Consider the following 17,203-nt stretch of genomic DNA (forward strand, 5'->3'; position numbering starts at 1 on the left):
ACAGTTTGAACACAATTTGAACAATTTAACCCTAATGAACTTTTCTAAATTGTAGATTCAAAGAATTTAAGTTTCGGATCATAGATTTATTTAACAAATTGTGAATGTTAATTTATCAGAAAAAACATTAATTTACAAAATCTACACATATGACTGGTTATCATTTGTGTAAGTATAAACCATAAGGATTTCAGACTGGTCGTACGAAATTTCTTAGCCTGGGGTTACATCTTCAACCGACGACAGAATCTTTTAGGAAGAACCCATCGTACTGATAAGAATTTCAAAATATTTGATTTTCAAAACCAACGACATCAAAATGACTTTATCACGTAACATTGTTGAATACATTCACGCTTTAGTTCTTTTATCACTTTTATACTAAAAATCTGCGAAAATATGATATGCAGGGTGGAAGGGCGTATTTGAATGAGGGAGGAGGAGGTGGGCGTTATTTTTTCATGATAATCATCTCCTTGAATTCTTCGAATTCGATTTTACGATTTTTCTCCAGTCTAAAAAATAAAAAGTAAAAACCGTTAAAAAGTTAAATTCTTTCTGATGTAAAGTGCAACTAACCTGATATGGTATTGGAAATCTCAGCGAGTGTGCATCTTTCGATGATATCTGACGCCCTTAGCCTTCAAAGCGAATATCGATAGATCAGCTATTTTTGCTAGCCAGACGGTTTCACCATTTTTCTTATACGCGTAAACTCTCTTTTTATGAGATTAACTCTCTCTTTTTATGAGAGTAACTTTATAAGAACAAGGAGGCTCAAAATCTTCAAAAAATAAGAACAATTTTAAAACAATACTGAGACTGGGTGTTTTAAGGATTAAAGGGTCGGTGAAAAGCCTAAAATACTTTTGCCCCATAAATCAGAATGAGGCATTTTACATATAAGTGTTCTCGCTTTATATCAGACACATATTTCATATCAGGACAGTGCGTCTGCCTATTGTTATATGCTGATATAAGCAAAAATTTGTTTTTCTTTTCCTCTTTCTGATCAATATTGCTCCACATACGTGTCAATCCAATGTGAAAAAGCTTGTAAATCAAAATTGACGAGTAAGCAAACGATTTCACTCTTATTTAAAAACAAAACCTTTAACTTAATAACTTTCCAAATTTCGGTTGTGTTGAAAAAAACCATCACTCACTTGAAATGTTTGACGATATTTTGTTTATCCTCTTCTGAAGCTTTCTCCATGATGTAAAACAAAGCTTCTTTTAAATCGTTGGCTGCTACAAATCCTTCACCAAGAAAATCGAACGCGTTGAACGAATCACGTGCTAAGAAAGAGAAATAATTAGGCTAGGTTAGAATATATTTTTTTCCACACTTAACCTTTCCCGCTAAAAAATACTAGTTTTTCATTGTTCAAAGTGTAATCTTTATATTTTCTCTACACTGTCAGAGTGCAAGGGCGAATTTCGAAAGCCTAACTTTTGGCTCCACCTCTCCAATACGAGGCTTTACTATCATAAGGAGCTCATCTGGCAAAAGTAACCAATCTGTAAATATTACTTCTCGTTTTAATACATCTACCTAATACATCTATTAAAGGTGATCTACACGTACAGTATCAATTTTCTTGATGTTTTAAATTATCAAAGCAAACTCAGCGAAAGTTTTGCTACAATGCAATGACTTTCCCAATTTTTTGAAAATCCTGCAAACTCTTGAGTTTGGCCAGATTTTAGCTCAAATTTCTGTAAGGTTTGTTCCGGGGCCGGCATAATTCGAAATTTACGAATACCCTTCTTTAAAACATGCGCGGAAAAAAAGTTACGCAATTAAAGAGGGTGCAAATATTAACGGATTTAAAGTACGGAAAGCGCCTTAAAAAAGATACCTATATCAGATTTCAAATTTCCGCAGTAATCGTTGAGGTAAAGATCATTATATAGCGTATCCTAAATTTACTTTTTCTCAATCTTTTTGGCAACCAACCTTCTTTAGCCTGGTCCATTTCCTGCAGTAGCCTCGTAATCAATTCAAGAAATTCCTTAAATCCTAACCGACCCTGCTCGCTACTATCAAGCTCCCATTGTAAATTTTGTAGGAGTGAATCGGTTGGGTTGAAACCAACATGACGTAAACAATCACGAACTTGGTCTTGTTTAATAAAACCACGATTTTTCTCAAACAAACAAAAACAATCATGGTATTCGCGTTTTTGTTCTTCGCTTAGAGTTATGTTGACCATCTTCACGAATATTTTCCAAAATTTAAAACAATCTTCTGCTCCCCTTTCTCAGCGTCGTAAAAATTCTTGAAATCGCAATACCGAATATCTCTCAACTAATAGATTGAATCGTGTGATAGATTTTCACAATGCTCAAAGTAAATACCAGATTTTATTGGGAATAAATTTAGTTTAAGACCTCTCTAAAGTATTTCGGTCTAAATACGTCTTTCTGTCCACCTCTTTGCAATCCTTTTCGCTAATACCAGGCAAAGCTTAACTAACGTTTTCGAATCAATGTTTTCGAGAATGATTTTAAATCAAAAGTTTACGCAGTTCATTTATTCAAAAAAACTATTAAGCACAGATTTTACGTAACACTGATTGGAAATGCGTGCTAAATTTCTGAATCATTTAAATCAAAAGCTCAGTCAAAAAATCTAGTCAGGAAACAAATTTACAGCATAAAGCATTGAATAAAGTGTTAACTTAATCAAAAATATTGCAAACAATTTTTAATCAATCGACAGTTTTTTCTTCCATGAAATAGAATTTTATCATTTTTGGCACATTTGATAAACAAGCCTGTCATGGTCAAACTGTTTAAAATAAAGCTTTCGCAGAGTGTTTATTGAATCAATCGGTGAGTGTGACCATGGGGTAGTTTCCTGAGCCCACAAATCTACCAAAACACAAAAAATGTTTTCAATGAAAACTTAAAAACAAACTTTAAGGAAGAATTTTTTCGTTTAATATCCAACCTAAAATCCTATTTAATTGTTTAAAATTTAAAAATGACGAAAAAGATTTGAGGTTTGCAAATCTTGATCTCGATTGATAAAAAGTCTTGATCTCGTTTTAACGGAGACATGCACTCTGACTTATGAAAACCTCACACACAAATTTATTAAGTTGTTCCTATCTTTTAGGAAACCAGGGAGTTATAAATAAACTTAAATTTTGAAAAGTACAGTGAGTGGTTGAAGCTAATTTTTCGAGCTAAGAAGGGAATTTTCGCAGGACATTTTACCGTGTTTGTTAAATATTTTGCGAAATTTCGAGACGGACAGGCCTATTTCTATACTTTCCTGAGACAAAAACCCGTCATCTGAGCAGATAGAACTTTCAATATCAAACACTGATAATACCTTCTTTTTTTGCTTTAGTCTTTGATTCTAATTGCGAAGTTAATTTCAAAAATTCTTCAAGTTCAATTCGATTATTTTCATTTTCATCAATAACTATCAAGCTTTCTTCTAGTTCATTTTCAGTGGGGTTGAAACCGACGTGCTTCAACGCTTGTCGTATCATTTTGGGTTTTAGAAACCCTTTATTGTCCGTATCCAAAGTTTGGAAAGTTTGATTGTAATTTTTCAATTTCTCCTGTGTAATGTGATCTTCCATGATGAACCAATCAGAATTAAGCAGTAGTGATAATTAACCAATCAGAGTTCGAGGCGGAATGGATTAGCCAATCAGAAGGTACAAATCATGTGATTAACCAATTAGAATTGAACAACAATGACAATCGACCAATCAGAATTCAAGGAAGGATAAATTCAGCCAATCAGAAAGTACAACATGTATCACATTCTTCACAAAAATTCAAAATAGATGTCTCAAAGTTTTCTTCTTTATATTCCACCTGAAATGTTTTGATCTCTTTAAACTATATTTCTAAATCTGAATCACATCATATTAAAGGTTTGGTTAATTTGTTAAATATCTGCCTAATAAAAAAGGGTTGGAATACCCTTAACCAGTAATATTAGAATCCTATGGTGATCAGCAGGGTTGAAAAGAAGAAAAATTTTCATTAATTGCGATGTCGAGTATATTGAAGAATTTCCGCTGTCCAAAAATTGACCTGATCTCACCCAGTTTGACAAATCGGACAGTATTTACTTTTGTTTGTGAGATAAAGGTTCAAATAATTGGGTATTTTATTTAAAACCCCTTGGCCTTGATGATGAAAATCATCGGAGTGGCCCGCCAACCACAGATCTGTAAAGCCCGAAGGGCTAGATTTGCGGCTTTTATCGAAAAGTGAAGCCTAGAAGGATTTCCTACCAAAGTCACGTGACTAAAATATGCAATTTCACCGGTTTAAGAGATGTGAAAAAGCGTTTGCCGCTTACTTTTTTTGATCTCGCACTCCGAAAACAATTAAAATGCTAGATCCTATCCATCGGCACGAAATTTAAAAAGTCAAATTTTTGCTTCACTTTTTTTTGCTGGAGAAAGCCTAAAGTTGCCTATCTAGCCCTTCGGGCTTTACAGATATCTGTGCCGCCAACCTGAACATGTTTCTCTTACTGAGCATGACCGACGATGAGTAATCGAGTCAGCTCTGATAAAAACTATTTTAAAATTCAAAACATCAAGATATACAAGCAACCAAGTTCAGACAATCTGTAGAAGGCAATGTTCTTCAAATAATGACCTCAAATTATGCTGTTCAAGCGAAATTTATACTGAGGCCAAAATTTAAGCTGACTTCCTGTAATAAGAGACTCTTATCGCAACATATTTAAGCTCAAGAGTCGAACATTGTCTTAAAACAATGCCTTTTTACAAATAAAATTAATCAAGAAAAGGGCAAAAAAGTTGAAAGGAGTCAAAGGACTTAAGAAAAATAATAAATTATAATATAAAGATTATTCAAAATAAGATTAAAAATTATTAGCTTTTTTAAGATAAATGTCTCCGATTTTTTTTTTGAACAAAATACTGTCCCGTTTTAAGATGCATATAGAAAGAATAATCTATTCTGTTTCGAAGTGTCTGGTGCTCTTTGTCACACATATGTGTAAAAAAATAATCAAATATCGAAAAAGTTGAAAATACTGTTAATCACTTCTTATTAGATTAGACGAGACTTGGGAAAAATTGGGGAACAGGAAGAACCGTACTTTCAAGGATTGATAAAAATTATGGTCCAGAAAAACCTTTTTCATCACGTGCAATTACATACTTGGTATAACTGATGCAACGTTTTTGGAAATGTCTGCTTTTTGTGTCCAACACTTGAGAATTTCATATTCAAGTTTTTTTGTAGCAAATCTTAGCATTTAGAAATTCTACATTTACAACCTAAAGTTCCAATTAACGTCTGCTTAAAAAACTAAATAATAGATGAAAAAGAAGAAAAAACATGAGGGCAGAAATCTCTCCAGAGGCAGATTTGAGTAATTTCACGGTGAGGTAAAAAAACACAGCGGAAATACACAACTATCTCATCAGTAGTCAGAAAAAAGGGTTGAAATTCCTTTAAAGAGAAAATAAGAGGAAGAATTTCCCATATGGTAAGCGATGATTAATGCTAATCAAACATCATGATTTGCTCTGGCAATAAATATTATATCCGGAAAATTCTTTTTTGAATAGCATGAGATATTATGCATTATTGGTTCAACTCAACTACACGTTTCTTTTTTTATTAGAACACCTAAATTTTGGCTGAGCCTGGATGTGCTTATTTTTTTTAGCAATTTTCAGCCTAAAATGTTCTTAAATGCGTTCTTAATTTTCAGACTACTCTAAATCGACAATATGATACAAATTAAGAGCACTTAAATTTGGCAAAATTTGGACAATATTTGACTATCGACTTTTGAAGATCCACCCCTAAATTCGGTTAAAACTGCTTAAAAAGAGGAAAAAATTGTAGTTTCTTGTCATTTTTTTCCAAACTGAGGCTGGGCATGTTCTTAAGATGTTCTTAATTTTTCGACGAATTTCAGCCTATATGTTCTTATAAACTAGGTTCTAATAAAAAAAAAAACGTGTACACGCTTTTTTTTATAAGAATGGTGTAAATCCATTTCATCATGGATATTCTTAACTTTTTTGGGAAAATCATCCAAAAATATTCTTACAGCATTCTTAGGTTAGGATCCTAATTTAAAGCATAAAATCGCATTTTCGTGAAAGGAGTGAGCCTTACTTGGGGGTAATTGGCAATTTATAATTTTCCATCCCCATTAGCTTGAGTAGCCAAATTCCATGATGGTGATATTCTTAGCATTATTCTTAATCTTTTGGCCATTTTCATCATGGACATTTTTATAAAGTGTATTCTTATAAAAAAAAGCGTGTGGCAACAACGATATTTCAACGTTTATTTAACGTTCTATGGACGTTAAAAGCTGGGAAAGCATAAAATTTAGATCCAAAGAGTTTTGAAATTTTGCAGGCGAGAAACGTTGTCAACTCTCTCCGAAACATCTTGGTATTTCAATGATCTTCTGTTAAGGCCAATGCCCATAGGACTAATTGAAAGTTTGAAAGGGCTCGGTGCCAAAAGGGAAGGAAAATGTCTTATGCTTTTAAGCCGGGTTTTCAAATTTTAGTACCAATCACAGGTGGGTGGGGGTACTTCGGAATAGTTCACGAATGGAATGGTTTTATTGTATTCTTCCCAAACGTGACAATGTTTGGTCTGCATTTTTCAGTTGGGATAGATGTTCCGAAACACATTCTAAACCCAGAGGGGGCACTCGATTCAAAAACGACTATACGTGCAGCCCAAAATGAGACTTTTAAAATCGGACCCTTTTTGAGATAATTTGGGCGAAAAACCGACCCTTACGGTGCTTTCTCTTGAAAAATTTTGATCACTTTCAGGCAAATTGTGGTCAAATTTTCCAAACTTTACACCTTTAGAGTGCATTTTTCTCATATTTGCTGATTTCGACTTTGGGAAGCTCGGAAAATATACCCTTAAGGGCTGCACGTACGGTACCTTATGGTACATGGCATTTACCTTGAGTGCAAAATAGGCACTATTTATTATAGCGCATATTTAATCTCTAAGGTAAGATTAGCTTCTGATTTGTCTAGATCGTTTCAGTCACTCCGACGTCCTCAAAACTTCAAATACATAAACTCGCTACTCGAATTAGACCCAAATCTTGTATCCTAAGTTTTCCCAAATAGTTGAGGTGATTAACGACAAATCTACCACATACTTAATCTCCTGATATCGTCACTTTTTTTCACAATTTTTATTTCGATTTGACAAAACCTAACTAACCAAACCCAGGACCAAACACAAATTTGTAAAAACATTAAACCATCAAAGCCATTTACTTTTGCTTTAAAAAAGGAGAAAAAGAGGAAGATCCACAGTACCATATATATTGACGAAAAAAATTGTTGAAATAAAGCTAGACATTTTACGACTAAATATTGTCCTACAAAGTTGAAGAAAGTGAATAAAATATATAGTAAAGTAAAGAAAAAGGAAAAAAAAGACAAAAATATAATGATGTCCAACCAGGGTTTGTAAGACAAAAATTTAATAGAAAAGAGACATTCACATATCCCGTGAGAATGCCTCTTTTCATTTTTAATAGCTTTCTTTTATCACTTTTTAATGATTTTAGACGAATAAATTTGTAACTTTTTGCGAAGCGAATTTATGAGCGAAGCAGTTTTGCTATATTGTGCACGTACCTTTAACTTCTATCCCAAGCGAAAATTTGCCATAAAATTTGCTATATAAATCACATCTTCAAACCGATGATTTTATCAAAATGACCTTGAATGGTTTGGCTTGAAGCTTCGAAAACTTTCTCGGTTTGGTAGCTAGGACTGCGAAAAATGCCGTTTTAAAATGGTGTACCCTAGCAGTGAACAGCAACAAAATTACCGGAAGCCGAAACACGGACTTATAATCTGAAGTTGATCAAATTGCCGCGCGGGCGGCACGCATCTAAGCAATCTAAGCAGTGGTTCTTCGGTTTTAAATGTTTATTTTGCTGTTAAATGGAAAAAAATTAGTTTGAACGGTGACAGAAAGGATCTTCATCATCCCTTGACTTTTAACAGCAAGTATCAAGTATCAAATAAAGTCAATCAATGAGGAGAGGTTTTTGCAAGTCACGCGGGCGGGAGGAGTGCTCTTTTAGTGAACGAAACTTACCTTGCAAAACCAAGTAGATATTCTATGATAAAGAAGTACGGACGTAATCAAATTTGTCGAATTTGTCAAGAAATAAATGAAAACTGCCCAAGAACCAACAAGTCATCTTTGTACGTTTTTGATTTTGTTTTATGTTTTGATGATTTCGAATAAAAATTGTAAAAATGTTCGATCGTTCGATTTTATTAAGGCACCATTTACACTAGAATAACTAGAAGGAAAAAAGAGCGATGCACAGGCGGCGCGCGGTGGGTGTTGTACCGCCGTGGATTATGTGGTGTGTTTGGGGCATTAAGGCTCTTACGACCCTCCTGTTTCTAAAGCGGCTTTATGAGAGGGATTTTTAGAGTTCTCTTATTTTGCTAGCAACTTGCGAATTGAGGTGGAGTCTGGATCGCTTCGCAACCCTTATACAATACGGCTAGTTTGATTTTCAATTTTACTATTCTATAGCACTGATGATGGAAAGACCGAAAAGCTTTTGCTAATTTTAAATGTTGTTGTTTTTTATTTTTTAAGACAAAAATCTGCTTGAGAAATAAAAACAACCTTGCTCTTTTAAAGATTATCTGCAGCTAAACTTAAAAAGGGGCGGTGTAGGTTATTTTAAAGGGAAACTTTGTCAAGAAAGGTCTATAAAAATTAATAAGTCATTTAGTCAAGGGGCGGAGTAACAAGAATCAAAGCTATTTCACTGACGAAGAAAAGTTGATTTAGGGCGGACTGAGAAAGTGCGAAAGGGGCGTATCTGTTTATCGCACCATACTGGATAAAGTTTTTTGAAAGATAAGCAACTAGGTCATTCTTGATAAAGAGACAATGAAATGGTTTTTTATATTTGAGCCATTTGGCCTAGCGCGTCTAGAAAAAACAGCGGAATAAATTGATACACAAAGTAAAATCAACAAAACGGATTATCGAATTAATACGATGAAATTTCTTTATTTAATCATAAAAATTCAATACTTTAACCTAACCAGCATTTTCAAATCCTCGGCCGATCCCCCCCGCCCCGTTTATCAGAATCTGAAATTTTTACACCTGGCATTAAGTTACTACTAAAGCTACCAGCAAACCCTATATCACTGAGCCAGTCGAGCGCCCCAGTTGATACAATATCCCGAAATTCCACCCCCTATTTCAAAACTCACGGAGCTCTTCTATCCACTCAATAAACCCCACTGGTAAAATTAATTTCATACAAAATTTGGAGCCACACTCATCAAACAATAGGCTTCTTAACACAATTTTCCATCCCCATTTGCTTTCAGCACTTGCATTTTTCCAATGCGGCCAAGTGACTCTCAATAAAACAGGGGCGTCACAGTATATATCCTGAAGGGAAAAAAATTAGCCAGGAAAAAGTGACGAAATATTTAGACCATTAACAAAGTTTTTCCCCGCCGAAAAACCTTTCCGGTCACTACAAGAGAGATATGACAAGGATTTTTCCGCGACTTAAATTTTCCCCGAAGAAAGTTTTGCCAGACTAAGTTTTCCCCTTTACTCTATACAAGAAGAATCCATCTTGTGATTGAACTCCCTCCCTTTCCATACACAGGCTCGCAAGATTTGTTCAGTTTAATTTGAAGTAAAAATCTCTTTTAATACTGACTTCAACCTCTTGTGACCGCAACAAAACAAGTCAATATAACTCCCGATAACAATCTTGATTCCAAAAAGAGATAACGCTGTAGCAATTAGTTGATTTTAAATCAAAACGCACGATAAAATTCACTTTTGGTTTGAAAGAGATTTCTTATGTATACCAAAATCATCGTTCTAGATCTGCAATTTTGATTTTTACGAAGCTCTTTTGACGTCAGGGAGACATTGTGATAGACTCTCTACTTTCACTTATATATCACTTTCTCTCAAAACCAGCTGATAATCGAAGTATCGATTGACGTCACACCAGCTTCACACAAAGTCTCAAAATTGCAGATGTAGAACGATAAACTCTGTATGAATTCATTTACCATCTAGATAAGACTATCATTGTCACCGTGTCTCGCTAACATTCTGCCGATTGGTATTGTGAAGGATTCCATTACACACTTGCACCGCAATGCATTGTGGTGTTCCAATGCAAGGCAGGGTGTCAAGGAAGCATGGTGATAGACCCTTTACTTTCAAAGATTTCTCATAAGGAAATCTGTGGTCGAAATCCAAACATTTCCAGGCAAGATCACACTTAAGGAAGAACAGTAATTATTGAAACACTTAGAATGTGCATCGCATAAAGCTTGGCTGCTTAGCAAAAGCTCCAGTACTTTTCGAGTCTCGTATCGATTATATCAGAAACTCAAAGAAAGTCAAAACTGACAAGAACCTGAAGTGTCGGGGAAACACCTAGAATCAAAACTTTTTAAGGGTCTCCTGTTTTAATTCAGGTCCGAAAGTTTTAAGGAAGAGATAAAACAATCTTTATTGTAAATTTGAAAATTTTTTGAAAAATTGACTCTTCCTCCAAAAAAAAGAAAAAAATAGTCAAATTAGAAAATTGAGACCTTGTGGGCTAAAAGATGTCCCCTCGTAAAATAAGACTTTTAAGATTAACCCCAAGTTTTTCTTTTTCTGTTTTAAGGACCAAAAAATCCTTAAATAGAAATTAGATTCAAAAATCGGATTATGAGAGAAACAGACTGGCTTTTTTGAAGATAGACTTTGAAATCCAAAAAAGATAAAATTCAAATTTGAAATCGATTTGAAAAATGATATGATTTCAAAAATAAGGAACTTCATGAAAAATCGATCTCGAGATTATCATTAATTCTAATCTTAAAAACCTTGCACTGGAAGCCACCTGAACATCACATTAGAGAAAAAAAAAACAAAAAAATTTCCTTTTCAAAATTGCAAACAAGGAGTAAAAACATGTGGAAAGGGTTTATTTTATGAAACCGTTCGTTCTACAAACATTTAAAACTGGCGGTCACAGGCCGTCGTCACAGACCAGTTTTGACTAATTCACTGCCTACATCGAAGAGAGCACATCAAACTATATATTAAAAATTATTAACTTAATAAGATGACCTTGAAATGTTAATTTCAACCACAAATGAGTTTCTTCCACACAGCTCCAAAATGAAAAACGGTTTCCTTAGCCATCATGGCTAGCCATTTGAGTAAGACTTTTAAGACTTTGAAAATCTTTGGAAATCGTGAGAAATGTTTCTACTCATAAAAACTAAAAATGAAGTCCGAGTGTAATTTCAAAATAATCTTTCATTCGTTATCTGAGGAATAGAGGCGCTTCTGAAATTTCCTTAAAAACCACAAAAGAATGATGACAGATCACTCAAAATTCAACGTGGAGGATTGCGCAATGCTTCCTCATTCTATTGTTAAAATCTATAAAAGTCATGGCCACTAATCAGGGGATCAAGAATTACCAATATCATCCGTGTTTAGGCTATAAATGTTGATGCAAATTTAAAACATACCCCCCGGAAAAAGATATACGGAAATCTAAAATCGCTAGCGAAAATCAAAACGCTGTAGAGAAAAGGTTTCAGACAGGTACAGCTGTTGTTATATAGATGAATTTACTCAAAAATTATAATGCTCTGAGTTATCTTTTCAATGGTATAGAATCATTGTTTCTCTATCTGAATTCAAAACTGGGAAAATTGGATGAAAATGATCGAAAAGATCCACATCAAATTTCTCAAGAATAGCTTTCTCAAAAAAGGCAACGCTTACTCTTTTTTAAACAGCAGCACATCTCCTGGACAAGTGAGGTTAAACATTGAATGTACATTCGGGTAATTGTACCATGGACAGCCAGTGATAAAGCGTCTGAGGGTTAAAGTGACGGAGCTTTTAATGTCGGAATAAAGATTCTCTTGTATTTATCGGACGGGATTCGTCAAGAATTTTTTTTTTTTCCAGATGGGATGAGAGCTTGGCGTAATTTTTTTAGGGGATAAAATCTCAGGGTAATTTAAACCAATCTTGGTTTCTTCCTCACAAAAGAAACCATCTAAAATTATTACAGAAAACATATGTCGGAAACGTGGGAACAAATTTCAATTTCTTAAAATGTACATTTTCTAAGAAAATATAACTAAACAGAGAAAGCCCCGGGTGTAAATGTTTTAAAAACCAACTTAAATTTTCTCAATCGGCTTAGCGTGAGTAAAATGTATCAAAATGGTGTCAAAATGGAAAGTACAATTGCATGGATTAAAATTGGCTCGACTAGTAGTTATCTATTGTTTTAATCCAGGAAATAATAAGTTTGCTTTGTGACAGATATATTCCAGCCAAAGTTCAAAAATCGGACCCTATAAACTAAATTCTGAATTTTGTTTTACGTTTTACGATGGATACAAAAAATTAAAAAAGATTTGAAATTCTAGTCTGAGTTTGTTTTAGGGAAACTCTTACTGAGATTTAAACCCTTTAACCCTTTGAGTGACACTTTTTAGGGTCTGAGGAAAGCATTTACCGCTTGGGCATACTAAGAATCCATTACACATTTTTTCTTTTATTAGTAGAACCCAGTTTATAAGAACATTGAGGCTGAAATTCGTCGGAAAATTAAGAACATCGTAAGAACATGCCCAGCCTCAGTTTGGAAAAAAATGACAAGAAACTACAATTTTTTCCTCTTTTCCAGCAGTTTTAAACAAACTTAGGAATGGATTTTCTAAATCGGGAGTCAAATATTGTCCAAATTTTACCAATTTTAAGTGCTCTCTATTTTGAATGATATTTTCGATTTAGAGTAGTCTGAAAAATTAAGAACACATTTAAGAACATTTCAGGCTGAAAATTGCTAAAAAAATAAGCACATCCAGGCTCAGCCAAATTTTAGGTGTTCTAATAAAAAAAAAACGTGTAGTCGCCACCTGTCGTTCTTTTGTTGTTTTTTTGAAATTCAAAGTTTTTTATTTGTAGCTTCGAATGAAGAAAGAGACGAAATTTCAGTGAACTTCTCCCATCTAAGAATGAAAGATCAGAGTATCTTTTTCACGTAGGGTAAGGGGTGCAATAAAATAAGGGAGAGAAAATATCACTCCCTTCTAAACTAAGAGGGGGTTTATCTAAAGAATTCTGCATTACTAAAAATAGACAAAAAGCACGACAAATGTCGCCGTCCACAACCCCGACCGAAAGTGACTGTACCACCCCGTATTCATTCCTCTTTGGTTAGCACGGGAATTAACTGCATGTGGTTTTAAAGAACGACAAATTACGCATGCGTGTTACAATGCAGGATTCTTTAGAGAAACAGATTTCTAAAGTGACTGTTTCGTTTACAACTGTTGCTTAATTTGAACAGTGTTTCATTTAAGACATGTCACTTTATTTCAAACTAATGATTCTATATCACATTGTCTCCTCAACAGAATTGATAAATAGGTTTACGTCATCTTTTGCTAATGAATGTTAACAAGTTGTCAAGTCATACACATGCTACTAATACGTTTTTAAAGATTTTGTGAACAAGTTTTTCCTGAAGGGTGTTTGACAGTATTTCATTGCGGTTTTATGATGGTTTGATTTGACTGATTCTAGAATTGATACGAAAACAAGGTAAATAGTATACATGTTTTCGACCGTAGCCGCCAATGGCCGCGCGGACACTTTTTTGTCTGTTTACCACTCTAAACTCGTAACAGCCTTGTTTTCCCACATAAACACAAAAGAAAAAGGTGTTAAAAAAGATTGGATCTAGTTTAGGGGGGATAATTAAATAATCAAATAGCACGCGCCTGTCCGCGCGACTACGGACGAAAAGGTGTATTTCCCGCAGGTATCACAGCTATCATCGATTTTACAAAAAGGATTTGGGTTCGAATTTCCGGGTTAAATGACAGGTATTTAAAGCCGTTAACTTGACAAACTCACAAATAATAATAATAAGATTTTTGATGTCTCTCGACCCTGGTATATGTATTGGAATTCAATGCTAGATGATAGATGTAAAATTCAATTTTGGCTGAACCTTATTTTATTCGTAATATTCGAGTAAAAATAGTTACGCAAAAATTTGAATTTAGGCCCGTTTTCTTTTGACAGACCTGTTATAAAACAGTGGTAAGTTTGATTAAGTTTTAGAATTTATGAGTAAGATACCTTCTCTCGTTTCATCCTCTTCCGTAATCAGTTTATCGATTAAATCGATGTATTCGTGAAATTCCATTCGACCGTTCCCATCTGCATCTGCTTCGATAGTAATTTTCTCGAGTTGTTCATCGGTTGGATTAAAACCAATCGTTTTTAACATATCTCTCAACCCGGTGGTTGGTAAGTAACTTTTCTGCTCTTTATCGTATTTACAAAACATACAAAACGCATCTTCATATTCTCGAATTTGATCGGCAGAAAATCGATCCATTTTTCTTTATAATGCTTTGTGAATACGTATTCTTTTTTAAAACAGGAAAAGAAAGTTTCTTTTGCTGGCTCGTAAAACTTTTCTGAAACTTGTAAATTATAAATCTTAAAATTGCTTGGCTTTTGCGATTTGATATTTTGAGGGCGGTTTGAATTACAAATCACTCCACCTTCTAACGACAAGTACCTTCAAATAAATTTTCTTTCCAACGTTATAAAATCTTTAAAATCACTCAAAATTAATCACCATAAAATTTTCAATATTTGCAAAGATTATTAACTTCATGTAAAAATAAATCTTTTTACGAAAAGTCTCAAAAGGTACAACCCCCTAAAACCTTTAAACTTGGAACAACTTTATCTGGAAATTGTATCCAAGAAATTTAACAGATTTTTTAAGTTTGCCAAAATATTTCATTATTCTGAAATAATAATTCTAAACAAGCTTTTGATGACATTAAAGTTACATCTGTGACATATTTCATTTGTAACCCGCAAACATGAATAGACTATACATAAATTAACATTGATTATGCATAGTTTTGTATGCTCAATTGATATCATCTCAATATCATCTCAAAATCATCATTCTATATTCATATTGAAACGCAACTAATTCAGAGAATCCCGCCCCACCATTGGCGGAAAACATTACCTAAGACACTCTAGGTTCAAACAAGAGCATAGTTTTTTTGGACAAAGCATTCAAATCTGGACACTTTCCAATAGCTCACAAAATTTCCCATTTCCAAAAGAAATCATCCAGGGTCTAAGATTGTAGTAAGTAATGTTTTTGAGGCCGACGAAAGTTCTTTTGTTCTCTTCAAAAATAAGACCAGCGAGAGAGAATGGCATCCGTTTTGTGCTATTTGCAAGAGTCTTGTTTCCAGCGATGTTCTCGAGAGAACGCCATTCGATCTTACTATCGCACCTCAGATTTTGAGGGGTGGGGCAAGGCAACCTATATTTTGCTATAAAATTTGAAAAAGATCTCTGAACATCCCATCAATAAATTTTACGAGGAATGCTCTGTTTCCAAAAGGCCGTTTGATTTAAGATAAAACACGAGAAAAAATACAAACCATACCTTCTTTTAGTGCTTTTTCTTGAGTTTCTAATTTATCGATTAAATCGACTAACTCGGTAAATTCGATTCTTCCGTTCCCATCTTCATCGATTAAAATCGTTAACGTCTCGAGAGTCGAATCGGTCGGGTTGAAACCAACGATCTTTAACATCTCTCGTAGCTCTACAAAAGAAATATTTTTCTGAATCTCAAAAATCATATTGTTGGAACCTGACTATGACCATTATAATTATAATGCCTTCAACTTCAAGACCCAAAAAGTAGGAAAGTAATCCCACCCTAAAGAGATCTGCTTTTCCTTGATAAAAGAAAATTCAAAAGAGACCTACGAAATATACTATCTGTAAGCACGACTCCTTGAATCTTAAGTGACATGTCCCTTGAGTTTCAAGCCTTCGGCTAAAGGCGAATCTCCCAAGCAAGAAAAAGCGAAGCCTTTAAAACTTGCACCGCATTTCGGTTGACGGATTATATCTAGAACTTTCTTTTTTTGGAATGCTAAGTTGTCTTTGGTCTGAAAGGCCCAAAGGCTTATTTGCTATGAATTTTAATGTTATATGAAAATTGAAAGGAAGATAGCTGGAATCTTAAGTGATGATGTCTGCGCTGCCCCCAAAGTATCATTTTCATGGAAAATATGATGAACAAAAAGAGACTACATACCTGTGCTCAAAATATATCCATTATTTTGTTTGTCGTATTTACAAAACATACAAAAAGCATCTTCGAACTCTCGAATCTGCTCTTCCGTAAATCGATCCATCTCCCGATACAATCGATAATTGATCTTCGATTACTTGAAACTTTTGAATTCTCGTTGAAACGCAGCAAAATAAAGGTTGCTCTAACGATATATGGACGTTGTGGGCGAAAGAATGCTTTTTTGTTTTGCTGATTTCGTCTTTTTGATAGAACTGAGAATTTCCAAATTGCTAAAGTTATACGTTGTTGCAAAACTGCTAATGCTTAATGTTTCTATTTTCCTTTTTTTCAAATCTTCTTTTTCCCTCAATATACGTCGCCAAAACACTACCGCTGTTTATATTATACCAATGGAGGTATCAGCCTATTCAATAATTCCAAAAAAAACAGAGATTTGTTAATTTGAATTGATTATTCATAGAATTTTGCGCGATTTTCATGCAAGTTTTCCAGCAAGATTCAAAATCTCTTCATATTGAGTTTGAACTTTGAAATTATATCATTCTCCTTGCAAACACATATTTCTTTTGCGATTTTGTGATGATAGAACTATTTCTTTCAACGCAAGACATTCCCAATTCAACCTGTCATATTTTTTTGAAGGTTAAGCAGTATTGAAGGAACTGAACGTTAAATTGTTGAAACTTCCAAATTGTTGAATGAATCTTTACATGAAGTTGAAATATTGAATGTGAAATTCTGAATCTGTCCTGTCACATTGTGTACGAAATCTCATATACAGTCAACTCTCTCTAATTCGAACCTCTACTTTTCGAATTTCTCTGTAGTTCGAACTAAAATATTTGTCCCCTCTGCCGGAAAAATCTTATAAGATACTTTCTGTAATTCGAATTTTTCTCCAATTTGAAGGGGAGGGCGTACGGGGTTTACGATTTCCGAAAGACCGGATAGTTTTGCCAAAATTTCCGAAATTCCGTAAAAAAA

At 34.1% G+C, this 17,203-nt stretch overlaps 1 protein-coding gene across 4 annotated transcripts; it reads right to left on the reverse strand.

Annotated features, from left to right (window-relative positions):
• Positions 1–65: 65 nt before the first annotated feature.
• On the reverse strand, positions 66–16,880 carry LOC136808601 (calmodulin-like protein 3). 4 transcript variants are annotated; one of them, XM_067065135.1, is made up of 4 exons: positions 16,220–16,880; positions 15,557–15,718; positions 1,167–1,299; positions 66–515 (listed from the first exon to the last, which is right to left on the reverse strand). In XM_067065135.1, the coding sequence occupies exons 1-4, from the start codon at positions 16,317–16,319 to the stop codon at positions 452–454; spliced, it is 459 nt and encodes a 152-aa protein (XP_066921236.1). In that variant the 5' UTR covers positions 16,320–16,880; the 3' UTR covers positions 66–451. The 4 variants fall into 4 exon arrangements, with proteins under 4 accessions (XP_066921236.1, XP_066921237.1, XP_066921238.1 ...); XM_067065136.1 differs by lacking the exons at positions 15,557–15,718; positions 16,220–16,880 and adding an exon at positions 14,209–14,695; XM_067065137.1 differs by lacking the exons at positions 15,557–15,718; positions 16,220–16,880 and adding an exon at positions 3,344–3,882.
• Between the last annotated feature and the right edge of the window lie 323 nt (positions 16,881–17,203).

This window comes from Clytia hemisphaerica, unplaced genomic scaffold, assembly GCF_902728285.1.
Source record: "Clytia hemisphaerica strain Z4C2 unplaced genomic scaffold, Clytia hemisphaerica genome assembly, whole genome shotgun sequence".
NCBI lineage: Eukaryota > Metazoa > Cnidaria > Hydrozoa > Leptothecata > Clytiidae > Clytia > Clytia hemisphaerica.

Bases quoted from the DNA above. Each gene is read 5' to 3' on its own strand.
- LOC136808601 (XM_067065135.1), bottom strand. From the start codon at position 16,319: ATGGATCGATTTACGGAAGAGCAGATTCGAGAGTTCGAAGATGCTTTT. The intron at 15,719-16,219 runs GTATGTAGTCTC...TTTCTTTTGTAG, and splicing joins TGGATATATTTTGAGCACAG to AGCTACGAGAGATGTTAAAG. The intron at 516-1,166 runs GTGAGTGATGGT...TTTATTTTTTAG, and splicing joins AATATCGTCAAACATTTCAA to ACTGGAGAAAAATCGTAAAA.